At 43.6% G+C, this 27,972-nt stretch overlaps 1 protein-coding gene across 1 annotated transcript; it reads left to right on the top strand.

The window, feature by feature from the left end:
- Positions 1-9,002: 9,002 nt before the first annotated feature.
- Positions 9,003-9,469, top strand: LOC112649709 (40S ribosomal protein S27-like). The gene is made up of 2 exons (XM_025432130.1): positions 9,003-9,147; positions 9,372-9,469. Exons 1-2 carry the CDS (start codon positions 9,003-9,005, stop codon positions 9,467-9,469), a joined length of 243 nt encoding a protein of 80 aa, XP_025287915.1.
- Positions 9,470-27,972: the final 18,503 nt, after the last annotated feature.

The following is a 27,972-nucleotide window of genomic DNA, read 5'->3' as shown; positions in this document are numbered from 1 at the left end:
CACACTGGGGCAGGGGTTTTAGTTAAAGGGCAGATAGGAACTATTTTCGGCTTTCTGGGCCCCCTGGTCTCTGTTGGAACTATTCAGCTCTGCTGCTGTAGTACTAAAGGAGTCATGGACGATATGCGTATGATTGCACATGGCTAGGTTCCAATAAAACTTTATTTACAAAAACAAGTAGTGGGCTGCATTTGGCCTGCGGGCTGTCATTTGCTGACTTCTGTAGTATACTAACTGGTAGAATTGAGATAAAATCTTTAAAATTCAATAGCTCTATTGGTATTGATATATTTTATGACACCTTTTTTTCTTTTAAAGAGTCCATCTATTTATTTGAAAGAGAGAGAGAAAGAGAGAGAGAGAGAACGAGCAGGGGGGAAAGGAGTAAAGGGAGAGGGAGATGCAGACTCCCTGCTGAGCTCCCCGTGAGCTCAATGTGAGGCTTGATCCCAGTGGGGCTGAATCCCAGGACCATAGGACTATGACCTGAGCCAAAGGCAGATGCTTAACCATCTGAGCCACCCACGTACTTCTATGATACCTTTTCTTAAAATTGCACATGGCATGATTCTTGAAATGGTGTGGCAGGCCTTTAGTGGACAGTTGGTGGTGTCTGCATACAACTTTGACAAAGAGGAGTCTGTCTTGGGGTTAGTAAGCACCCTGCTCCCATCAGGCCCTGATCACTGTATGATTACACAATTGATGAGACTTCCTGACTTTCCTTGGAGCCCACTCCCTCATTCCTCCTCCTCCTGCAGCCCCTCTACCTTCGCCAGGCCCATACCTACATGGCACTTCTCCGGCCACCTCCCTGCAGAAGACCACTCTCTCCCAGGTCTCCAAATACCAACTTTGATTGAGTCCCTACTTCACGCCAAGCATTGCAATAAGGATTCCATGATAAATAAGTCTTGGACTTCATCCTTTCTTACCTACATTCTCAAGTTTGTTGTCTTCTTCCTAAGGTGTGGTAGAAAAGCTGTAGGATCCAAAGGCCAACTTGGGCACCAGTTGGTTGTCAACAAATCAGTTGTCCTTTCTGAGTCTCTCATCTGAATAAGCTGGTCTTAGGAATATCCTGTTAACATCGGCTCTTACATACTGTGGCTAATTGTGAACATAAGATCTGGATGGATTGTTCCCATTTATCCTAGTAGGAAAAGATTGTTGAAGAATCAGAGCTTCAACCACACATGTATTTGTGTAGGTGGGATGGTGGGGCCTCAGGTACCTTTTATGACCAACTGTCTACTCTGTACACAGATAGGGAGAACTTTCCTCAGTTCATTGGATTCAAGATTCTGTCTTGGATGGTGGTTCAGAGGGGACCCTGTAGGACACCGTCCTGCTGGTCTTCAGTAGTGTGTCTACCTGTCTCTCTCCCCACTGGCCCTGAGCTCCAGTTGATGAGATCAGTGATGAAATCCGGTTGATCCGTGTCATCTCCAGCGGTTCATACAGTATCTGGCACATAGTTGGTGATCAGTAAAGTCTTGTTGAAAGCTTCATGACAATTTTTGACATGTGTTTGGAAGACTTGGAGGCTACCTCAAAGAAAACCAGCCTGACTGTGACAGGAGAATTATTCACTGGAGGAGCTGCGAACATTTATGAGTGCTTTGCCTGTGCTGGGGCTTGGCACTCATTTAGTTACTATAATGGTACATATAATTTCTATTTTACAAATGAATAACTATATCAAATTAATATGCCCAGCCAACTGCTTTTTGTTGACAAAATATATTGATTATATCTGTCAGGTACTTCATGTAATTCTAACTATAACACTGGGCAGTTTATATTACCTCTATTTCCGAGATGAATAAACTGAGGTCTTGCCTAAGGTCACTGGGGTAGTAAATGGCACTGTCTGACTCCAATGCCTGAACTTTGATGTTACAAAATTGACTTGGAGCTTCCTGGAAATCAGGGTGGAAAACTTGATGGGTTTTGAGATTTTGTTATGAGGATCTGTCCTAGAAGGATCTGTCCTTAGGATAAAAAGCTATATGAATTACAGAAACATCCTCAACAGAACTTTTACAATCTCGAAAGAAACCAATTTGGGTATGGTATTCCTATAAAGACTTTTGATTAATATTCACAAATTTCATTTTTTAAAGGAGTAACACACCACTCTGGTTGCACATTTAGAACCTCCTTTATATCTATTAAAAAAATAATGCCCAGGCAGATCCTAGGCCAAGTAAATGACATCTCTGGGGTCTGAACATGGATATATTTTTAAAAGATAGTTAAGAACCCAGGCAGCAAGCATAGCTGGGTGGGGAGGATTCACATGCTCCTTCACATATACAGTTCAGGGATCTAATTCCTGGCAGTCTGACTTATTACACTCTGGATGCTTTGAAGAGGGAGAGGAGGACATGACCCTCAGGACTTCTTTCTCAAATGTTGGTTTATCTTAGAAGCATTTTCAATAGAACCTGGATGGGAGAGAATGCCAAATAGCTCTTGCTACTGGAGCCTCGGGTGTGGGGGCTCTGAGTGCCTGATTGAGGGTCAAGTGTACAGTTGGTTGCTATCTTTCTTTTCAGTGACTTCTGTGATCTTTGCCCTCAACAGCTGCACACACAAGTGGTGACCACAGTTAGAACAGCATCTTCAGAGAAGAGCAATGACCAGCCACAATAGAGGAACAAAAACTAGGAGACCCACTAATTCATCCCATTTACAGAGTGTTTGAAACTTTTCAAATCTTTTCCACATTGTCCATCTTATTTAACTCGGATAACATTTTTTTTTTTTTTTTTTTGAGAGAGAGAGGGAGAGAACAAGAAAGAAAGAGTGTGTGTGCACAGCACTTGTGCCAGCACAGGGAGGTGCAAAAGGAGACGGAGAGAGAATCTTAAACAGGCTGCATGCCCAGCATGGAGCCTCATGTGAGGCTTGATCTCACAATCCTGAGATCATGAACTGAGCTGAAATCAAGAGTCAGATGCTTAACCGACTGAGTCACCCAGGTGCCCCACTAATAACATTCTCTTTAGCTTCCCACAGGAGGCTTCTCTGGGTTACTTTTCTAGCCACTTCTCTTGCCTCCTGTCCCAAACCCCTGTGCTCCATTGGCTGTCTTTCCTACTTCCACATGATTACTTGTACTGACTTCTCTCTCTCTGGATCTTTTCACCTGCGTCCACTAAGTCCCCGCCACCCTTCAGGATCAGTGGACTGCTTCCTTCTCCATCAGGCCTTCCTCACTGTCCCTTACTGGCAGTGATTCATCAAGGTCATTCTATTAGACTGTAAGACCCTCAAGGGCAAGTGTCTGGTTCAGGCCATCATTCCCTTGTCTTGTACTGTGCCCAGTATTTAGAAAATATTATGTGTTTGATCAATGTCTATTGAATTATAGAAACCTTGTGGAAGAGATTTTGGAAGAGCAGAAGAGTAAGCAATTTGCTATGTTATAAATCACTGGCTGTTTCTCCCAGTGTGATCCTTTGAAATGGATTTGTTCCATCCACACAGTGGAAAGCCCAGTGTCATGAATAAAAGACCCTGGGAAAAATGGGAATGATGTGGTCTCCTGGAAGGGAGGAGGATGATGGGGGTGGAATGGGGGTGAGTGGGAGGAGGCAGGCCTGAGATTGAGGGGGAACCTTGCTTTTCACCCAGTGCCCTTTTGATACTTTTTTCCTTTTCTTCTATTGAAGTAGAATTAGCCTACTGTGTTATATTAGCTTTGGGTGTATAATATAATGGGTGTATATATTTGGGTGTACAATATAATGATTCAGCAATTCTATACTTTACTCAGTGCTCATAATGATCAGTGTACTCTTGATCTACTTCACCTACTCCACCTATCCCCCCCACCCTGCCTGCAACCACTAGGTTCTCTGTGTTTAAGAGCATGTTTTTGTTTTTGTTGTTTGTATCCTCTAATCTTTGTCTTGTTTCTTAAATTCCACATGTGAGTGAAACCATATTGTATTTGTCTCTCTCTGACTTATTTCACTTAGCATTATACCTTCTAGGTCCATTTATGTTGTTGCAAATGACAAGACCTCATTTGTTTTTATGGCTGAATAATATTCCATTGTACATATAGAATACACCACATCTTCCTTATCCATTCTTCGGTCAATGGATCGCTTCCACATCTTGGTTATTGTAAGAAATGATGCAATAAGCAAAGGGATGCATATATCTTTTCAAATTAGTGTTTTCATGTTCTTTGAGTAAACACCCAGTAATGAAATTACTGGATCATATGGTGATTCTATCTTCAAGTTTTTGAGGAACCTCTTCATTATTTTCCACAGTGACTGCACCAGTTAGCATTCCCACCAATAATGCACGAGTGTTCCTGCTTCTCCACATCCTTGCCAACATTTGTTATTTCTTGTATTTTTTATTTTAGCTATTCTAATAGGTGTGAGGTGGTATCTCATTGTGGTTTTGATTTTTATTTCCCTGGTGATTAGTAATGTTGAGCATCTTTTCATGTCTCTGTTTTTGGAAGAATGTCTACTCAGGTGCTTTGCCCATTTGAATTAGATTATTTGTCTTTTTGGTGTTGAGTTGTATAAGTTCTTATATATTTTGGGTACTAAACCCTTATATGGGTATATCATTTGCAAATATCTTCTCCCATTCAGTAGGTTGCCTTACATTTTGAATTTTGTATATGATTTGACATTACTTGTATGTAATGTCCCTCCTATTCAAAAGGTATTTTAATTTACATGTATTGCCTATTCAAAAATAAAATATAACACAGAAATGATCACTGCATGGAGATAGACTTTAGTGTGAGTGCTGAGCACATAGGGCTTTGGAGTCAGATTTGAGTTTAATTCCTTTTTTTTTTCTTTCATTTTTATTTATGATAGTCACACACACAGAGAGAGAGAGAGAGAGGCAGAGACATAGGCAGAGGGAGAAGCAGGCTCCATGCACCGGGAGCCCGACGTGGGATTCGATCCCAGGTCTCCAGGATAGGGCCCTGGGCCAAAGGCAGGTGCTAAACCGCTGCAACACCCAGGGATCCCTTGAGTTTGATTCCTATCTCTTCAGCTGGGTGAACCTGAGCAAATTCCTTAGTCTACCGAAGCCTCAGTTTCTCTATTTTAATATAAATATAATAACAGCAACTCTTTAATAAGGTAAGAAAGAGAAAAAGTAACCCATGCGAGCCAGGAGCTAGCCTAGCATGTACAGCTAAGTCTGGGTGTTCTTTGAACATAAAAGAATCACAGGACACCAATGGCAAACAAGGGTGCTCTGAGACCGTGACTGAGCAAGAAGAAAACAAAATCACTTCATAACCATGTCTGAATGCAGACAAAAGCAGAACATCGTCCAAATCACAGAAATGATAAAATGTCCCCTATGTTGGCTGTTATAAGTGACTGTGGCTTATTGTTTACCAATAAGCTTCCATTTGTTCTTTCCACCTTATGGGTAAGAATTGTCAAGTTAATGACATATAGGAATTCTCTCTTCTTCCTGAAAGTTTCCAACCCAAAGCCATGCCCTCTGTGTCAGACCCTTCCCCAGATCTCTCCACAAAGGCTCAAAACCTATGCTATATCCTTTTTTACCATCCTATTTTTGCGATGCCATTTTGTGTGCATTCTCCCTTGTTGGAATGAGTCAGTAAGTCCTGCTTCGTTCAACTGCAGGTGTGTTCCTGGTCATCTTGGCTAGAAGACATTGGCAGATTTTGGTTGCCATCCCATCGTCATCGTCATCGTCATCGTCATCGTCATCCTCATCCTCATCCTCATCCTCCTCTTTTTCTCTCTGTTGCTTCTCCTGTCTGGATTTAACTAGGATCAGACAATAGCAACCTCTTTTCACTGCATCGTGGGAAATAATAACAATATTTTGAAATAGAAAAAATAGAAAAAAGTAGAAAAAAAACACACAGTAGAAAAAAAAAAGATTCTTATTTTCCAGAAGACCCAAGCTTGTTAATGTCAGCTTTTGCTGAAAATGTCCTGGGCAGACCTGAGGTATATTCTGAGCATATTATGGGTTCTTTGGGAGACTCTGTAGGCCAAGGAAGCCAAGAAAGCTCAAAGACTCAGAACAGATTGACACAACTGCTTAAAGAATTAGTACCTGAGCTTGGGAATTGATGAGAAAAATAGATGGAATACTTGTTCTACCCTTTAAGAATGGCCAGGGGTGACCTTCAGGGGATCAAGGTCATTTCAGTTCAAAGATGACCCATGCCAGGAAACACTTCCTGGAGGCAGAGAAAGGGACTCATTGTAGGCAATTCTTTTTTAGTGTCCCTTGGCTGCCCATGAAAAAGAGTTTGAGCATCTTAGTACTTAAGAGTACTTGGTATTACTTTTTCTCACTCCCATTTTGGGCTTAGAAATGAGAAAGAAATTATTGTTTGTGTTTGGGAATAATTAGGAATTTTTATCATGGGAAAATGTTAATACTCCAAAGTGGCACTAAAGAGCGGGGCATATAAAATATGATTAAACCTTAGTAGTTATATAGAGAAGAAAATCTGGGGGAAAAGTACCAGAATGTTAGTTGTCTCTGTGTGGTGGGACAGCTGGTGACTGTTGTACTCTTTTGTATTTTTTAAATGTCCTACACTGAGCACGTATTACTTTTATAATGGGAAAAATGAATGATAATACAAAATGTTCGTTTTTGCATTGATAGGCTTGACTAAGCATCCAGAAGACTTGAAGGATGCAGGTGATGGCAACTGAGGGTCACATGGGGGTGGGGGGGCAGGCAGCAGGTGCAGGCTGACCCCTGATGGCAGGGGATTAGAAGCTTCCAGAGGCCCCCATTTCTTCCCCAGAGAAGGCACAAAGCCACTGGGAGTCTGCTATTGATATGTAAACAGAAGATTAAGTATGACAATGGCACCATTCAGATGAGGTGGGGACATTTTGCTGGATGAGCTGTAAATATCCTCTGAGTTCCACCCTGTGGCCAGTGCACAGCTACCCACTTCTGTGGCATATTCTTGTTGCCAGCCTCCACAATCAGGCGTTTAGGGAGGTACAGAGAAGCTTGATTTAGTTCAACTGTGGTATAGAAAGCTTGCAGGGATGAGAGGTGGGGCTGGCTAGGGAGAATTCAGAGCATAATGGGAGGTTGGGGCCATGCGTGGGAGGTGGGTGTGGCTCCCTGTGTGTGAGCTGCTTACATTTGGGCGCTGTATCCTTCTGGTGTAGCATGATGTAAGGCGTAGCATAAACATGTCTTCTTGGAGATTCAATTTGATTTGATTTTTTCCTGGGTGAGGGCAAAGAAAGTCAAGTAATTTAACTGCTAAGTATTTTATATCATTATTTTTATATTAAACAAACAGATACATTAGGCACTGAAATGTGAAATCTGCATGAATTATTAAAAGATAAAACAGTAGAGCACAAAGAAATGTGCCTGCAGCAGGCAGCTTCGTGGCACATCTTCAGACATGCAGGGATTCATTCTTGGCCAGTTTGGCATGTATATATATATATATTTTTTTTAACCAGAAACTGAATTTATGGAGCAGAGAATGGAAAACTCTGTGAGACAATGAATTTGGGACCAATCTCCCAATTCTTTCTTTTTTGAAGGGGCTGTGGAAAGGATAGGCCAAGAAGTAACTCATGATAAATTTTTAAAAGCAATTAATGTGCATATAACATTCTGAAAGAACCACATTAGATCCAGGGAATGGTCTTTTTTCACTTTGAAGGGATGTGAAATGGGTCTTTGTGGGCTACACAGGTGGAGGAATGAGGCGTTTATTATATCATCGAAGCTTAGTTTTGAGTGGATCCCTCCCCACTTGAAGGCATCACGCATGTATTCATTCATTCATTCATTCATTCATTTGACAAAGACTTATTTATTGAGTCCCTACCGCTTGAAAATCCCTGTATTACACAGAACAATTTCCTGCGCTCCCGGGGCTCAGAGCCTCTGGATCCTGCAGCAGTCCAGCCTGGAATTAAAGTGTCCTTGTGGTTACTGGGAAGTGTCCCTTGGACACAGTGCCACTGAACCTAGATTCCTGTCCTGCTCAGCTAGTGTCACCGATTGACCTTGGGAAGGTCACATCAGTTTAAGGGTCTGAATGTGTGTATGTGTATTTCTTCATCTATAAACCAGGGACATTTGAAAAAAAAAAAAGATTTCACTTATTTGAAAGAGAGAGAGCACACAAGCAGGGTGGGGAGCAGGCTCCCCGCTGAGCAGGGAACCTGATGCTGGGTTCTTTTCCCACAACTTTGAAATCATGACTTGAGCCAAAGGCATGTGCTTAACCGACTGAGCTACCTAGGCGCCCCTAAACTAGGGACATTGCCCCTCTATCTTGGTTGGTCCTGCCGATTTCTCAGTGCGGTTATGGGATTTGCTAATACATGTGCAAGGACTTCTTCATCTGCAACGTGTTCTACTGGGTTAAGCCAATAATATAAATAGCAAAATAATTTCAAAGTGTTATAGTAATAACATATAATGATTATTATACTATTATGAGGGTTTTTTTTTTTTTAAGTCTTTGAAGCTCATAAAATCAAGGTTAAGAGATGCCTTTGAGAGAGAGTCTAAAGCAAATCTTCATAGCTAAGCTGTGGGAGCATGAAGCAGGAACATGAAGTGTCCCTATAGCAGGTCTGGGGGCCTGTAGGCCTTTCTGGGGTTGTGTGCTCCCAACATTGCCTTGTCTCCTATTCTCCCACGAGGAAGCAGAATGGCCTAAGTGTTGGGCTTGATTTCAATGTTGTCTGGTGATTGGAGCACAGAATTATCTCATATTGAAAACAAGCTCAGTTCATGTGGAGTGCAGGGGCGCCTTTCTTACAGGAGACGGTGTCCTCACCATCTGGCTTTTCTCCAAGGACCAGGGCCTTTGGGGAGTTCTGAAGGGAGGAAGTGGACTGTCTGTTACTTAGGAACAATGGGCAGAGGACATCACTTGTGGTGGTGGCCCTCAGTCCACGCTGCTCTTCACAACCCATGTACTTTCCAGCAGTGATGACCTCCCCCACGAGAACATGCCCCTGGTGAAGGACCTCCTGCACTCATCTCCAGAAGAGAAGAGGAAGCATAAGAAGAAACACCTGGTGCAGACCCCCAACTCCTACTTCATGGACATGAAGTGCCCGGGATGCTACAAAATCACCACTGCCTTCATCCATGCACAAACAGTAGTTCTTTTTTTTTTTTTTTTTTTTTTTAAAGATTTTATTTATTTATTCATGATAGTCACAGAGAGAGAGAGAGAGAGAGAGAGGCAGAGACACAGGCAGAGGGAGAAGCAGGCTCCATGCACCGGGAGCCCGACGTGGGATTCGATCCCGGGTCTCCAGGATCGCGCCCTGGGCCAAAGGCAGGCGCCAAACCGCTGCGCCACCCAGGGATCCCACAAACAGTAGTTCTGTGTGTCGGCTGCTCCACTGTCCTGTGCCAACCCATAGGAGATGCAAGGCTTACAGAAGGATGCTCCTTCAGATGGAAATAGCACTAAAAGCACTCTGAAACAAAATGTGTGGGATGCTATCCCAATAAACAGATTTTGGATACAAAAAAAAGGGGGGCATCTGGGTGGCTGAGTGATTGAGTGTCTACCTTTGGCTCAGGTCATGGTCTTAGGGTCCTGGGATCGTGTCTTGCATCGGGCTCCCCACAGGAAGCCTGCTTCTCCTTTTGCCTATGTTTCTGCCTTTTCTCCGTCTCTCATGAGTAAATAAATAAAATCTTTTTTTTTTTTTTTTTTTTTTTAAAGAAAAAGTAAAGTCTTGGAGGTCTTCCTGGGTGGCAGACCTTTGTTCTATGCCCTGGACCTATTGCAGCTTGCTTGATCCTCACAGAAACCCAGGATAGCAGGCACTATTTTATTTCCATTTTACAGTTAGGGAAACAAAGGCATAGCAAGGTAAAGTAACTTACCAAAGTCCTATAACTCATGAGTGGAAGTGACCCTGGGTTTTAAACGCAGAGCCTGCCCCTGAAAACCACAGCACTATGGTGTCTCTCAGTGTGCTTCCATTTTAATCTCTTGTTTTTTGAGAAATGTGTCTTTTTCCTGCATGACTCCCAGTTTTTTTTTTTTTTTGGACTTGGGCTTCACTACTAATGGGGGACCATGGTTAATGAAAGATTCATCTATCTATCTATCTATCATCTATCTATCCATCCATCCATCTCTATACCTACCTATCTATCCGTTTAGTAATCATTTATTGAGAGAATATTGAGTGGGCAGACTTAAAAGGAAAACCTTTTCCACTGTGGGATCAGAGATGTCTGTATTTATAGCCAAACTTCCATGTGTGATCTTGAATAAACCAGTCTCCATGAACCATAGTTTCCTAATATGTAAAATGGGGATTATAATACTTATTTTCATTATAGGAGTGGTATGGAATTAGAAATAATACTCAACATATCTAGCACAGAGTAAATGCTTGATAAATGTTCATTCTGCCTGGAGAAAAAAAAATATAGCTTATTCTCTGCTTTCCCTATTTACATTTGACTGTAGCATGCTATGTGCTACCTCTACCAAAGCATAATAAACCTGGGCCACCTAACTGTCTTGATTGAAATTACAGTTGTCCATGTAGCTCTGATGACCGTGAACACGGAATGGCAGCACGGGAACATCCTTGAGCTCTGCTGCACCTGGGAGAAAGTGTCTCATATTGGGAGTGTATTGGCTGGGCTATGATGCAGTAACAAACAACCCCATATCTCAGTGCTTAAGCTTAACATAATGAACTTTTATTTATCTCTCACTCTACATGTGTGTTGTGTCCATGAGAAGGCCCTGCTCCCCACAGCTTCTCATGGGTCCAGGATGATGGAGGCTGCATCACCTTTGAGCTGCACCATCTGAGACTCATGGGCTTCCTGGCAGCTGTTGTAGGGGAAGAGAATGCTAAAGAATCTGTACCAGGAGTTAAAGCTTCAGGCTGGAAGAGGATACATCACTTCAGCTCACAGCCTGCTGCTCTGTCATGATACTGCCCAACAGCACAGGGCAGGGGAAATTGTTCCCCTCCACATGTTGGAGGGAGAGGAGAAGTGGATGTGGATAGTCACTCTGAGACCCTCCTCAGGTAGGATCTTGTTTTTGTTTGGTTGGTCATTTCTTTGCACCTTGGATCCAAATCAGAAAGGTATGCCTTTCTGCTAAGACATGTAAAACTTCCTTCCTTTTTCATTGTAGATAGGCAGGAGGTCCCAGATAGAGGTAGGACAAGGAGCACTCAACTCCAACCACAAACCTTTGGTTTGTCTCTGGGTTGAGATGTTGAGAGGGGGTTGAGCCCAGGGAGAGGCACTACCCTACCCCACAGAGTGAGACTTTATCTGGACTTTTCCAACTTGTTCCAATATAAGAATGTCACTTTGTATAATGAGAACAGATGAGAGATCAGGGTTTTAGAGGTTAAAACACCTAGAGTGTCCAGTCCCAGTGCTGAGATGAACTTGACATCTGACAGGCTTTTGTAGATGTGAACATTGTCATTAGCATCAACTTCAGAAGTAAAGAATGCCCAGACGGTCAACATTTTCTCTGCTAACTCATCAAAACTGTATCATTCATATACTAATTAGTAATTTTGAAGACCTCGGAGGATGTAATTTTGTTCAGGGGTTTTCCTCTTCTGGGGCCCAAATGCATAGTGTTGTGATGGGAGAAGATGGATATGGGGTCCCTGAGCTATCACTCATTAGCTGTTTGGCTTCAGGCTTACTTCTTCAGCCTCAGTTTCCTTAACAATAAAATGGGGACAATGATAACTCCGGTCATGCAGGGCGGTCATGACCATCAAATGAAATACGACCATCAGATGAAAAAGCTTGGTGCTACACTCAGTCATGGCTGCTTAAATACCAAGCATTATTTTGTGTTTCCTACATTTACTTGTTGCTGGTTAGATGAGGGCATCAGCATATGCTTCCGTACAACCTGTCACTAATGCTGGGGTTTGGATCACAAAGTAACGCTCTTTCTGCTCATCTGCTTACTCTGTACTAGTGAGACCCAACATCCTGAGCTGGTTCTCATCTAATAACTCCTCTCTTGTCCCCAGAAAAGCTTGATGGTTTATCCTGCCACTGTTAGCAGGACCCCTCAAGCCACCTGTCTTCCACCCCTATCATCAGTGAAGGGATTGTTGAGCCCTGTTTCTGGGGGGTGGTAGTGGGGAAAACGTACTGGAACATGATAGTTCCGCCCACAGAGGAAGTGACGCTGGGGAACAAAAGCCAGAAAAGAGACACGACAGGGGACAGAAAATAAGCCTCCCTCAGTAAGTGGCTTTATTCTGGAATGATCTTAGTGCATTTAAGAAATAGATTGAATGGGATGCCTGGGTGGCTCAGCGGTTGAACATCTGCCTTTAGCTCAGGGCGTGATCCTGGGGTCCTAGGATCGAGTCCCACATCGGGCTCCCTGCATGGAGCCTGCTTCTCTCTCTGCCTGTGTCTCTGCCTCGTGTGTGTGTGTGTGTGTGTGTGTGTGTGTGTGTGTCTTAATAAATAAATAAAATCTTTAAAAAAAGAAATGGATTGAATGGCAGAAACAGAGCAGTGCTTTGCTGGTCACTAAGTTCTGTGATAACACAGGTGTGTGTCTGAAGACCTTACACGTGCATATATGACAACTTTTTCTAGTTAATTAGAAACAGAGTTTTACTGCCAGCATGTCCCACCTCCCATCGATCCCTGGGGTGGACAACTGCTTGACGGACGTATATTTTCCAGTTTTGATGGCATTTGTGATCGGGGTAGGAAGGACCTTGATAAGTCACTGCATTGGCAGCTTCTGCCGCAGGCTGTCCCTTGTGGGGACACATATATGCCACATTGTAGTGATGATGCCAGTCTTTCCACTGATTCTTCTAGTCAACGACAATATGTTGAGTAATAATTAAAAATAAATAGTTAATATTTATTAAGTTTTTGCCTACATGCTAAGTGTCTCACATCTCAAAGAATAGCTGCTTTGGTCTTAGTGCATGAATAGCTCTTGAATTTGGCGTCTGAGTACAAGAGCAAATATCAGGAGGAGAAGCCGCACAATTGTTCATTAGTGGATGGGGCATGAGGTTTCATACAAGGATGAGGGGAGGAGTGGAGTGGGGAAAGATGAGGCTGGAGAGGGGGGCTGAGCCAGGTCCCCCAAAATCTTACAAGTCAGTTAAAGGGTTTGGGCTTTATGCTGAAGGCAGGAGGGGTCCACAGAAGGGTGTTCAATATAAAAAGACAGACAGGCATTATATTTCAGAAATGTGACTTTGGCTACAGTAAGAAATGTGGATTGAATAGGGAAAGCTGAGAGTCAGGGAGACCAAAGAGGGAGGTGACTCAGTGATCTGGGCAGACGACAGGTAGTGGAGGTCTGGACTCGAACCGTGGTGACGGAGACAGAGGGGAGTGGACACCTGTGTAGGAAAGAAGGGGATGCAGCACACAGGTTCCAGAGATGGATGGCTATGATAGGGGCAGGGGGCAGAGGATCCCACCCGCATTCCTGGACACTTGGGTTACTGGATGGACGGTGGTGGCATCATCACGAACGTAACTTTATTTTTTATCTCTTACTATTATTTTAAGTCTGCTGAGTAGGGTGAAAACTCAGGATGGGTCTCAGGGATTTTGAGGTCTCTTAGGTGACACCAGGTCCTTAGTCACTTTAAGCCAGCCTCAGTGAACAAGCAGAGAATCCAGTCCAATATATCAATGTGCACCCCAATCCTCATTTAAGTGAGGGGTCCCCACCTCCTTCCCACTGAGGCCCCTGTGGGTGGGACACTCACTCGCTGGGAAGGGGGTGTGTCAGCCACTCTGTTCTCATCCTCACCCACTTCCCAGCAGCTGAGTCTGATCCCACCAGCCTGGAAGCAGGGGAAAGGAGGGAGACAGGGATGGGGAAGGCTTTACTCAACTAACGCTACAGTAAGCTAGCCCTGCCCTCTCTTGGCCTGGCAGGTGCTCACGGGGCTCTCCTGGGCACTTTTATGGATTCTCTGCTGACTCCCTACTGGGCCCTCTTTCATGGGAAATGCTCCTCTTTCAAGAGGATGGCCCATTCACTCCTTAGCTTCTGCTTCTGCCCATTAGCTCTTCTATGTCTCCAGGCTGAGGGCCCCACCCTGGCAGGATCAAAATAGGGCAACCCTGAGTCAACATTTCTATCACGGGTTCATCTCCCGCCTTCAGGCTTGCCTTGCTTTCATCTGCTTTTTGATCTGCACTTACTTCCCAGAGAGAGGACTGATTCTGCTGTCACAGTTTGGTTTTCTCGAGCAGGAGTCAGGGTGACTTTGCCGTGTTCCCCATCTGTGGGAAGTGCATATCAAAGCCTCTCCCCAGCTGGGGTCCGTGGGTGGCACCTCTCCACTCACCCCCGGAGGGCGGGGGGCGGTGGTTGATACCCCCAGCTCTCAGTGACCATCTCTAAAGGAATCTTTCTTCAAAAAAATAAATTTCTTTATTTTTTTAATTGAAAAATAGTTGACACACAATGCTACTTAGTTTCAGGTATACAATCTAGTGTTTAGATAAGTCTATGCATTATGCTGTGCTCACTACCAATGTAGCTGCCATCTGTCACCGTACAGTTATATTAGAAATGTCATTGACTGTATTCCCTATGCTGTGCCTTTAACTCCTATGACTTATTCATTCCATCGCTAGAAGCCTATCTCCGACTCTCCTTCACCCATTTGCCCACCTCCCACCCCTTTGGCAACCATCAATTTGTTTATTCATTTGCTTTGATTTTTAGGTTCCACATACCAGTGAAATCATATGGCATATTCCTTTCTCTGTCTGATTTATTTCACTTAGCATGATACCCTCTAGATCCATCCATCTTGTTGCAGATGGCAAGATGTTATACTTTTTTTGTGGCCGAGTAATATTCTATTGTGTTTGTGCGTGTGTATGAGTGCATGTACATATATGTGTATATATGTACATTTACACATATACGTATATATATACACCTACCACATCTTCTTTACCCATTCATCTGTCAGTGGCCACTTGGGCTACTTCCAAAATTTGGCTATTATAGGTAATGCTGCAATAAACATAGGGGTACATATATCTTTTTTTTTAAGATTTTAAAAAATTTATTTATGAGAGGCACAGAGAGACAGAGACAGAGACATGGGCAGAGGGAGAGGCAGGCTTCCTGTGGGGAACCTGATCATGCCCTGAGCCAAAGGCAGATGCTCAACCACTGAGCCATCCAGATGTCCCATGGGAGTGCCTATATCTTATTGATATATGTATTCAGTATTCTTATTTTCTTTGAGTAAATAACCAGGAGTGGGATTACTGGATGATATAGTATTTCTATAAAAATAAATTCTTTTTTAAAAATAAATTTCTTAATATTTATTCTATTTTTAAATATCTTTATGGACAATCTCTTATTTAGCTCATTCTCATCATGTTTGAAATGTCACACTGTTGCCTGTATTATTATGCCTGATTTTGGGGTCTGGCATCTATTGCATGTTACAATCTCCTTCGAAACCCCTACTTTAATAGCCTATTGTGGTATACTTTCAAACTTTTCCACCTTCTCTGTTTGAGCCTTATAGTTGTACTGTGAAGTGGGTAGAGAAAGCATTCTTGTCTATATTTTAGTTCAGTAGCTGGAGAAACAAGGACATTAAATGGTTGAACATAGTTAGTCTGGATTACTTGACTAAAAGCCTATGGAAATGGCTGAGGCAGGAGGGGCAGGCTCAGCAGCCTTGGCTGCCTATGCCTGAAGTCAACATTCTTGGGTAGGACAGAGCCTCAGTGGCATGGATGTCACCCAAGCTGGGGTTGCCTGAGAAATACACTTGGGCCAAGAACTCATCCAGGGCCCTGACCTGTGTCCTTAGACAGGAAGAAGCCATGTAGAGCATCAAGCTGAACTGTGTTAGACTCCTGTGACCTGGGCCAAGTCCCTTAACCTCTCTGGCCTCAGTTTCTTTATCTGTTAATTTGAAGTAATAATATCCTCTCCACAACATTGTCACAAGGACTAGAGGAGATAACATCTATGAAATTCTGGCATGCCTCTTGCTGTAGGTAGATGATAAATGGTAGACAGTGTCTTTAATCTTAGGTCATGGTTATTGAGAAGACTTAATGGCCCTCAATGAAACTGGGGTCAGAAGAATAGAAGGATGAGTGGAATCCTCGCTCAGAAGTAGAAGTAGAAGCAGAAGTCCCAAGTGTTCATCTCTCTTGGTGATTTTTATAATGCTTTTTTCTTAGTATTGAGGAAATTTTCAGGCTGGTCTCCGTGGGCTGGGGAATGGCAACCCCAGTGGGTGGAGAGTGAAGGCCGTGCTGTCTTCTCTATTCTAATTCTAGCAAATAAGGGGAGAAAGTAGGCTGTGTTTCTAGGTCCAAAGGAAGAGAAGGCAGGAGTGCTCAGGATGCTCACCTTGAGAAGAGGGGAGGCCTGCAGGCCCAGGAGTCAGAAGACTGTGAGCGGGGTGGTACTGCCCAGAAGGCAGGGGCTCACAGCAAAGACTCAAGGGCCAATCTGAACATACTAGGGCACTTGAACCACCGATTTACTCTGCTTGAGTTGCATCTCAAAGGATGGAACATCCATCTAGTAGGAAATCTGTCTATAGGTACTGCCTCTGTTACCTTCAGGCCTTATAATGCTACCTGATTGAATTCATACATACTTTAAAATGAAATACAGTGTGAAATACAGCAACCGTGGAGACAGTAACAAGGTCAGTAGTTGCCAGTGTTTTTTTGTTTGTTTTGTTTTGTTTTGTTTTGTCAGGGGAAGAGTAGATAGGGAGATGGTGAGATGGAGCACGGAGGGTTTTGAGGGCAGTGAAAATAGTCTGCAGACACCATAAAGATGGATATGTGTTATTACACATCTGTCCAAAGCCAGAGGATGGAGAGCACCAAGAGTAAACCCTAATGTAAACTATGGGCTTTGAGTGACAATGATGTATCCATGCAGGCTCATCAGTTGTAGCAAATGTACCAACAGGCAGGGGATGTTGATAATGGGGGAGCCTATGTCTATGTAGGGGCAAGAGGACTATGGGAAACCTCTGTACCCCCCTCTCAGTTTTGCTGTGAACCAGTCTAAAAAAAGAAAGTCTCCATAAAGAACAAGAACATATTGTGTGTTTAGCTACACTATCGTTCTTGTTCATCACGACATGAGTAATGTTTCTGCAGAGCATGGAGTTCCTGCTCCATCAAAGCCCAGGAATCCCACTGCTGCTAGGTTTATCTTAATTGGTGGGAACAGGGTCTCATCCAGGCACAGGATTTGTGCGCTTGTGTGTGCATGTGCATTTAGGATGAGACAACAGGTGGGAAGAGGTGAAGAAGACAAAATGTGATAATCACTTATCTTAGTTGTAAGTCTTTTGGCTTATACTTCCTCTTCTAAAATGATGTTTCTCTGAAGCATAAGTGATAGCACAATCCTTAGTAGTGGGAAAATGTCATCAGAGCATTTTTCCCAAAGTTTGCTGAGATGGTTACTACGAAGGTATTAGGTACCATGTATAGATGTACTTCCTGTATAAGGAAGTTTATTTCTCCGTGCCTAGAGTATGGATGAGGGCTCATCTTACAGCGGCCTTTATCCTGAAAAGTATGTAAAGGCTCCATTTGTAGTACATAGTAGACCTGCTAAAATGGACTGATTGGTTGATTGATGGTTTCTATGATTTGGGGTCTCAAACTTGAGCATGCCTCAGAGTCACCTGGAGAGCTTGTTCAAACACAGACTGCTGGACCCCATGCCTGGGGTATCTGATTCAGTACACCAGATAATTTCCCAGGTGACTGATGCTGCTGGTTGGAGGACCATGGTTTGAGGACCTGAGGACCACCAGGCCTACAAGCAATTATAGTAGAATTCGATGTCATCTCTTTTAGGCACCAAAACAAACTCATTGTATACTGTTAGGGGATTAGAGTGTTCCATGGTTAAAAGGAAAATTACACACGGCTTTTTAACCTGGGCTGCTCCCAGGAATCCAAAAGCAAAGCTCAGGTCAACCTTAGAGTATAGAGCAAGCTCTAAGCTTGAGGCATGGTGTGGTTGCCACACCCTGACGTGAATCCAACCTCTGATAACTAGTGAATAGCAAAGTAGGATTTGAATGTGGGCAGAGACTGAATTTAAGCACTGGGTGGTGTTGTCTGACAGTGAGTTCACGTTCCCCAGGAGCCATACCCAAGTCCTGAGACAGAGCTGGCAAAACAAAGGCAGGATTCCCACCTCAGCCTCCTCATTCACTTCTGAGTTGTCTTTCTTGTGCTCCTCCTTGTTGCCATGTGTGGGCACACCTGGGCTTGCCTTGTAGACATGCTCCTCATGCCACTCAGGTCATCTGTTGGGCCTTATAGTGAGGAGAAGGCCAGCCCGTCCCTTCCTTTAGACTCCATTTGCTTGCCATTGGCTGGCTGGAGAAGTCTCAGAAAGCCATGTTTTCACTGTTACTTTTCTTTTCTTTTTAAAAGATTTATTTATTCATGAGAGACACAGAAAGAGAGGCAGAGACACAGGGAGAGGGAGAAGCAGGCTCCCTGTGGGAAGCCCGATGTGGGACTTGATCCCAGGACCCCGGGATCACGCCAAGGCAGCTGCTCAACCGCTGACCCACCCAGGTGCCCCTCACTGTTACTTTTCTAATGAAGAAGAGCAAACTGGAATGAGGATAGAGCAGGTGGAAAGTCTTTTCCAGAACCTCACTATGTAGGAAGAGGAGGTATAAATGGCCTTCTTTGTGGACCAAGGTTAAAAGATGAAGTGCACAGAGAAAATTTCCTCCCTCTCTGGTGATAATGTGATATTGATGATTAGGTCTCCACAACACATTTACCTGCTCTTACTACAGTATCTTTCAGATAAAAACACCAGAAACTAGGTGTGGGATAAATGAGATATTTAAAATGTCTTTACATCTGTTACATCATGGGATCCTCATTAACAACACATCATGGCTGATGTGTTGGGAAGATATGATGAAGCTTTTTCCCTGTGCAACTCATAAATGAACCTGGGCGGGAAGGAAGAGGAGAAGTAGCCATCTACTACAGGAGTCATTGTGCTACTACTCGCGGATTTTTAATCCTCAGGACGTCACTACATGGGTATTGCTGATCTCATTTGGTAGATGATGACATGGAGTCTTGAAGAGGGTTGATTGACTAGCTTATAGTCACACAGCCAGTAAGTGATGGGGTCAGAATTTAAACCCAGCCCCAGGGCCATAGAGCTGGAATTGCTCCCGAGGCAGAGTAGTGCCCTTTAGGACAGCTGTAATGAGGATGAAGTCTTCAAATGGTGGTGACAATTTCATCCTTGGAATAACTGAGCCGCTTTCTCAGGTCTCCCTCTTTGAGTGGGATAGCCCTTTATTCTGACACATGATTTCTGGTCAAGTGTCTCAAAAAGTCTTTCACAAGATTTTGCATTTCATCTTCCATGTTCACTCAAATCTCCGTGGTGAAGGGACACATAAAGCAAATGTTTGATTTGCTTCAAGATTGCCAAGCTGGCTAGTGGAGGGACTTTGATTCGGCCTCCCTGGCTCCAGGCCAGGCATTCTCTGTGCCCAGTGATACTAGGAGAAGGGCTCAGGTCATCTGTTTCTCCTTTTCCACATTCCTAAATTGGGGACGGGATAAAGTGTGTGGATGCAGTGATGATATTTTCATGTTGTTTCTGATAAAGGTCAAACAGGCAAGGCTGCTCTGGCCATATCTGGCATCTCCGGTGAGTTATTTATGCCTATGTGTATACAGCACACGCACCATTAACACACGCACAGCCGCGATCTACGCATCCGAAGGTTGGTTATGACCACAGCCTCTCTATTATTTTTACAAAAAGCACCAGGAAATATGGTGTTTTTCTCAGAACGCCGATATTAAAGTTGATATAAGGTTTGGCGGTGTGTAAGCTTTGACATTACATAAATATATATGGGCATTGTAAAAGTTAACAACCGTTTTATTTATAATTATATTGCAGATTGATATTTTTATATCCGCATTGTCAATGGTAACCTTTCCGCCTTCACTTCAGTCTTGGCCTCGAATGTTTATACTAGATTTTTATGTCTGGTTTTCCTTCTATGACATCAGGGTACACACGGGCTCTCCCGAGTCACAGTGGTCTCGGTGTCACTCATCCATGTCTCCAGGGGAAAAAAATTCTTTTCCCACTGGATTCATAATGCTTGGAATCCTGGTGTACCATTGGGTATCTGTGTATCGGCGTGTTAGTACGAGCTGTACTTTCCCGTTCTCCGCATCTTGTAGTAAGAATACTTCTGGATTGCCACATCTGTCTCGCAGGATAGAAAGGTGACATCTGGTTGAAATTTGAGCCCCCAGATTAAGAAATGCCAGTTCTCTGACTTCTCCCAGGTTTACAAGAATGTAGACTCACACTCTCCTCCTCGCATATGAACGAGGAAGATTATAGCACATCTTTATCCCCTGCTTAGCTCTGCTCAGAGGGAAAAAAAATACCCGGTCTTAATTATTTGTTCTTTTCTACAGAAGATTCCCTATTGGACAGGGAGCTAGTACTTTCAACTGGTGGAAAACCACCTTGGAAAGGGGAAAGGAAAAAGCGCTATCTACGTAATATGCAGAACTACTGACACTAGAATAGGTGTGGATTCTGTGCCAGGCTCTACTGCTTATTACCTACATGACCTCCCTGAGACTCAGTTTCCCTGTCAGTCGAAGATGGCATCGAAAGGTCCCCTATTGTCTACCTTGTGGGATAATGTACGCAAAGGTTTGGGACAATTGCGATGCATGATTTTTTCCCTCATGATTTCCCTGGCTAAATTTAATTACTTGTTCACTCACCCAACACATTTTAATCTAATTACTAAACAAAGACTTCGAGCTTTGTCTGAAGGATGTAGCCAGATGTGAGCACGAGGTCCACCCCTGCTGGTGGACATGGGTTTGTTGTGTCCGGTACGTGCACTTAATCTGCCTGCCACACCTAGGACTAGTGAGAGGTTTTCTGTTAGACAGGTACGACTTTTGCAAAGAGTCATTTCACCATCTCCTGGCTTGGATAGGAAAAATGATCCTGGGAAGAGGGTCCATGTCAGAGCATCCTCTCTGTTCCATCAGGCATTTTGCACACAATTAATTCAGTTACTCCTAAATATTTCATGATTTTTCTCCGTCTGCTAGATAATCATTAGGGGCTAGAAATACAACAGAAGGGAGGACAAAGTCCTGTCCTAAGGAGCTTGCAGGGTGGTGTCATCTCCAAACATGCCCTCCAGGAAAGCACTGATATCCCTTCTTTACCTATCAGGAAAATGGGGTTTGGATTTGCAAAGGGCCTTGCCTAGCCTCACACTGACATCACTTGCGTGGGAGAGCCAGACTCTGTCCCCAGAGTCCCTGCACTTTCCCCTATATTCTGCTCCTCCCTGAAGTGTGCTGGGTTTGCATGGAGGAGTCAAAAAGTTGGTGATGACAATCCAGGTGACAACCAGACCAACAAACAAGGTGCTAGGTACTTCTGAGCCCAGAGTGGAAACACCAGGAGAGTGACCCAGTGGCTGGACGTTAGCTGTGGGTTGGTGGGAGTAGTAGTGACCACTGTGGTCCAGGAAAGAGCTGGTACAGGTGGATTGTCCCTGGGGAGGTCACAAATGACATGAGCATTAAACATTTCTTGGATTTAAACAGAGTTCATTGGGTAGACAGTAGATAGCCAGCTGCCCACACTGCAGGGTAGAGTCCAAGTGTGTAGGTAAGGATTCAACCAAGAATATAGGGCCCCCTCACTAGAGTCATCCAGGTCTTTTATTCATGGGCCATATGCTAGAAAAAGTGACATAGATTTTCTTTGTTTTAATTACTGTTTACACAGTGGCACACATTTGGGTGATCTAGAGGAAGTGAGTGGTCTCACTTATGTCTACTTCTCCGCATTACCCTCTATGTTCAGACCCTGGAGCAGCCAGAGAGCATCATCCCCAAAGTCTTGCCCTGTTTTATGCCTCTTGGCTTATACACTTGAGGATCCTTTCATCTTTCACTGTGATCTGTATCCCAGACTTGACTCACCTCCTTATTGTCACAAAGCGTCTTCTGATGGCCCCCATTGAGTGTGGGAAGTCCTCTCTTGTGGCTTCCAACCTCACCACAGTGCTCGAGGCATTGAACCATCCACTTCTGCATCTTACCTGTGCATGTGCTCCATTAGACTCTGAGATCCTCATGCACAGGGAGCATCAATCTCTTTTCTGCTTTCATAGCACCTGCCGTCGTGTCTGGCACATAATTGGTGCTCAAGAGATGCTTGTTGACTGGGGAACAGATGAACGAGTCACTCTGCAATAGATGAAAAAGAAATACTTTCTGGTCTCTGCCAACACAGTAACACTGCTCAGTGACTGTGGACATGGCATGTTGAAAACCTGTGCATCACATGTGTTCCAGAAATGTCTTCTATTTAGTTGTCAGCTTGGTGAAAATGCATTCATCAGTCTGCTGGGCTAGGTTCAATGAATCCTTGAACGTTGCTCTGTCTCAGAGGCCAGAAGTCAACTACTGGACAACGCTAATAGCTACAAGTCCAGGAATAGCAGGACCCCAAGTGGCTCTTACGACAATAACAAAGTGATGTAACTTTTCTGTTTGGCCTAGATAAAGATGTGGCATCGATGGACTCCTTGAGGGCAGGACATATGTCTTACTCATCTCTAGAGCCACAGCATGAGTCACATGGCATGGCACAACATTGGTACTGATTAATATTAATCATTAATTGCTGAATGAATAAATGAGCCCACATTTATGAACCGTAGCACTATAGATGACAAGTTCCACTGAAGAAAGAAGAAATGCTAGTACTTGGGGGTGGGGGACGGGACACAAAATAGACCTTTGGATTTCAAAGTATTCATGATTTTAAGGTTAGATGGTGGATAAAGTAATATTTTTGTGAGAGCCTACTGTGTGCCTGACTCTGTATTCATAACTTTATACACATTATCTCACTTAATCTTTGTATAAACTCTGCCAAAATGTACTGCTGTCCCTGCTTTATGAATGAAGAATGGAGGCTCAGAGACATTGAGCAATTTGCCTAAGTCCACACAGCTGGAAAGCAGGAAACCCAGAGCTGGTCTGAAACCAGAACCTCTGCCACCATCACCTCTCCTTTCAGGTTTCAGAATTAGTGGCTGGAAATCCAGAGACCTGGTTAGCTCAAAGAAAATAAGAGCGCTGTTAGGTATTTAAACTCTGGCTCTGCTGGAGGGTTCATTCAGCAGGACACCTTTGAATTCAAATCTGAATGCAATTTGTAGAAGGGTTTCCAGCATGGGGCAGGGAGTTGTCACTTCCACTGCTGTTCTCCAGCCTCAGGGGGTGGTGCAGGGCTGAGATTAGCTTTGAAAAAGAAAGATCAGAGTCGCAAACTCTGAATTTCAGATACTGTTTCAACCTCCAGCGTCCTCCCCATCTCCCTCCAGTTTGTGCACTTGTCTTCCTCTTAAAAGGATAATTTAGAAACGACTTTACTTTTGGCGACACAGTGGCCTATTTGGGGCGTGTGTGAGAAGCCAACTAGATGAAATTAGCATTGCAGGCACTTGACAGTTGCTTTATTAATTAGCCTGCTTTATTTAGCAGGCACTCTTCCTCTCAACCCCCTTCTGCATGTGCAGAGTAAGCAACTACTTATATGTGGTGAATTGAGGAGTGTGAGGATGGGCCCCTCGCCCCCAAATCGCTCCCCTTGAGGCTGGCAGCATATCTGAAGATTTCCTGCGAGTACGTCTCTGTGTCCAGCTAGTTGTAATATCCCATTGACCTCAGGAGGGGAGACAGCAACCTGGACGTTGTTTGGAAAGGGTTTGAGAATTTTTGTCTACCTCCTAGCAGCCCAAGAATCCTTTCTATAGTATTTTTAGGATCTGGCCATCTAGCTGCTTCACAAATGCTCCTAGTGGACAGAGGCTCCCACTGTTATGGTTGATTGTCTCTAGTGGCTAAGAAGTTTTCTCTTCTCTGGAGCCCAAATTTCTTTCCCTAGGTTTTCATGTCAATACTGAGAATGCATCTAAAATAGTGATGCTACATTAAAGGTCAGTAGGCAGATCTCTCCTCAAATCCCAAATCTCCTTTCTCCTTGGAGGAAGGCTCGGAGAGAGAACCAAAATTGCCTTTCCCCGTGGAGCCCACATTTTTCCATGTAGTCTGAGAATGTACATTAATAGTGATCACCATACTCTCTAGCACAATTGAATTTCTCCTCTTTGTTGATTTCTTTTTTGAATTGAAATGTTCTTTTAACTTTAGATGCTCTCTCATTTACAGTTAAAGCCACCAATTGATGGCTCTATGCTTATTTTTATTCAAATTTTCCTTCTAACATCAAATTTCTTGAATATATCTATATTTTCTGCCTCAGCCTCGTTTCATGAATTTAGCAATCCATCCATCCAGCCAGCCATCTGCCAATAATCAAATCCCACTTGCCTTCTCTCCATCACTATTTTGCCTTCCCAGTCTTGTGAGCGTGCCTCTCCTTGATGATCTTAAGGGGGAAGTATTTGAAGAGAGTTTGAGAAATGTGGTTCTTAGATATTGAGGCCTTGCACTGCAGAGTAGACGTTAGGAGGACAGGGGCAGTGCTGAGAGCCTCTGTTGGCATGCATCCAACTTCCAAAAAACTAGGACAACAGACACATCATGTTTCTATATAATAATGATGCAACTCTCTTACAAAAAAGGGGGTCTCATTCTTTCCATGAAATAGGAGAAATAAAGCCATAGCTGCCACAGCATACTTGGCTCTGCGGGATGCTCATGGCCCATCCAACCAGTCATAATTCTCCTTTAATATATTATAATTTAAAGACTAGATTATAAAGCTAAATGAACATCTCAACACATAAAATAATAAAGGAATCATAGGTGGGAAAGAAAATTGGTTAATATATACAAATATAGAAATAATCATAGAAGGATACAGATAGTTGCTGCAGCTCCTGCGTATGCAGCTGGTTATGAGACCATTGTAGGTATTTTTCATTTATAGTTCCACCATCCTTTCCAAATTCCCTTTGCCCTTTTAGCTTTCCCTTTATCCAGCCTTTTAGCTGATCATTGTTCTTTACCTGGTAGGATGACTTAAATATCTCCTTTTGAAGAGTCTGTACCCCTGGTGGTACTCACTGCTTTGGACTGTTGTGGGTTGTCAGTAACTTTTGCCATTAGGTGTAGAATAACCATATGGCTTCCCAGAGAATACTCTGGATTCTTGGCATATTCTTCTCATTCCTTTTTAATGGCAGCTCTATTTCTCCCTGATAATCATGAGATATCATTAAACTTGGTGCAGTGGCCCTCTCTTTTGCCTCCTGGATTAGCGGAAGGAGGCACTCAGAATGGCCAGGTGGCCATGTGAAGTTCCAGTTCAATGGCAAGATTGTTGTTTCCCTCCAGTGAACACATGACTGCCTTGGGAACACATGCCTTCAAAGTAGCAGACTCGGAAGTTACAGAGATGTGAAACAAATTTTTGCAAATTGGTTATAGGAGTAATAGTGAGGGTAGCTGCTCCTGCTTTCATTGCTTAGATCTTCCACGTTTACGTTTTGGCTGTCAGAGAAAGAGCCCTGTATTGGTTGCTGGTTCACAGCATATGCTGCATTTTATTGTATTGCTTCCCGACTCTGCATGGCAATGTCTTTGAGGTGGTGCCATAACTGGGTTTTTAACAGGCCACTGCAATTTTCTAGAAGGTCAGCTGTTTCTGTATAATAAGAAAATGGTAAGAACAGTGAAGGCTTAGAGCACAAGTCCATTGCCTTATTTTTTCTGCCAGAATGAGTTTCTTTGTGAGAAGCAATGTTATGTGGAAGCAACATTATGATAATAACAAAGGCATTCAGTAAGTTCAGGGATGACAGTCCAGCAGAGGCACTGGGGATAGAGAAGGAAAATCCAAATCCAGAGCAAGTCTATTCTAGTGAGGACAAATTGCTGACCCTTCATTAGAAGGGGCCCAATATATCTAACTGCCACCAGGTGTCCGGCTGTTTATCTAGGGAATGATGCCATATTGTGAACATGGTTTCCATCTCTGATTTTGGCAGGTGGGGTATTTGGCAATTGCAATAGCCAGCAGAGATCTGTGCGGATGAACTGATGCAAAACTTCAATCCATGTCCTAGCCACACAGCTCAGGAACTGGGGGATCTGGGGAAGCTGGGGAAAGAAGCTGACTTGTCTACATTGGATTCCCTTCTTGCTTGGTTATTGAGGCAACATCTGCAGAAGGCCCCTTTTGGTAATGAGTTGAATGGGATTCAGGTATCTCTAGAAAGCTCATTCTGACAGATTCATCTCTCTACCTGTTCCCTGGAGCTAATTGCCACCACTTCCCTTATCCCACTCCTTCCAAAAGCTTCATCCATGCAGCCAAACTATTGGTTATGGCTCAGGAATTAATGTGGATCTATACCTCTGACCTTCTTTTTCCAGGCATGGTTTGATCCTGCAAACTGTGCTGTTATAAGTCAAGTTGGCATCCTTGCTTAATTACATTCCTCATGTAGAAGTTAGAGCACTGGCTGAGGAAGAGCAGGACTTGAGAGTTGCAGTGGGACATTTGAATGAACTCTGATGAAGATGGAATCACAAACCTCCACTCTGTGCTGAGCTTTCGTTCTCAGCAGAAGAGGCCTCTCTTCTCTTGTTGGGACAATCTTCCCTGTTTGGACCCTCCACAATGTCCTCACCTAGGTGCTTCACTTATAAAGGATTGCAGGATCCTCAATTCTATTTCTACAACCTTGTGTTGCCCCCCAGATTCATATCCCCATGCAGAGCTCATTGTATACTGGTGATGTGAGCACAAGAAACAGTTGCTGATAATCTCAGCTGCTCCTCACAGAAGGGCATGATTCACAGGAGAGTTTCTAGAAGCTGCCACAGAGACTCATCCTGGGGTCCGCTGCAGCCTCGTGCCTGCCTGCTTGCCGGAGCAATGATAGCTCCTGCTTCTTCCCACCTTCCAAATCATTCAGGATTGCTGCTCGCTGGAAGATTTGAAAAGGGAACAATGCTGGCAAGCGAGTCTGGGACATATGGTTTGTGACCTTTTGCCTCTGTGCCATATGGGAGAACTTAGCATAGTAGAGATAGTGACAAGTACCGACAGACACTCTCCAGCTCAAAGCACCTGGCAAGGAGCACCTGTGCAGGCTTGTGACAACAGGGCGAAGTGCTGATGGAGGGAGGAAGGAGAGTTTCTATGAGTGAATTGAGAAAGGGATAAAGAAGACCACCTTGAACTGGAGGAGAGCCTTACCATCCCTAGAAGTGGCTTCCTGATGGTTCTTGCTTGAACAGGCAGTTTCCAGGTATAGAAGAATGGTATAATTGGTTCTTTATAAATGGCTTGTGTCCTGTTGGAAACTAGTTCCTAAAAATTAATAAATTTCCAGAGATGCCTTGAAAGCTGTCAAGGAAAGCAACATGGGATTTGTTAGAATTGTTTGGGTTTATAGAAATGCCAGAGTCTTTCTCTTGCTGATACGTTTTCTCTTAAGCGTGAAATGCATTCCAGCGAGAGCCAGAAGAGCGATAGAGCCAAGGAGGGAGCAGGACACATGTGTTTGTTAAGAGGTTTGACAAAGCATCCGGAAGGGGGCATCTGTTATTAACAGTGGGAGCTAAATTGCACTCTTTTGTTTCTCTTGGCACATGCCGAGAAACGAGAAACGAGCCCAAATGTCCCCTTTGGTATGATCACTGAAATGTGAGCTTTCTGGAAAAGAATAGGGATTGAACATTTGAAATATGAGTATTTTCTTGGCGTAATACCCAGAATGTCTGAATTATAAATAATGCATACATGATTATTCCTGATTAATATTTTAACCCTCAAAATTGCACTGACAGGGACAATGTTGGCAGTGTTATGGCTTCTATAATAATAGG

This window comes from Canis lupus, chromosome 19 (genome assembly GCF_003254725.2).
Source record: "Canis lupus dingo isolate Sandy chromosome 19, ASM325472v2, whole genome shotgun sequence".
Taxonomy (NCBI): Eukaryota; Metazoa; Chordata; class Mammalia; order Carnivora; family Canidae; genus Canis; species Canis lupus.
This window is presented reverse-complemented; position numbering and strand designations above follow the sequence as displayed.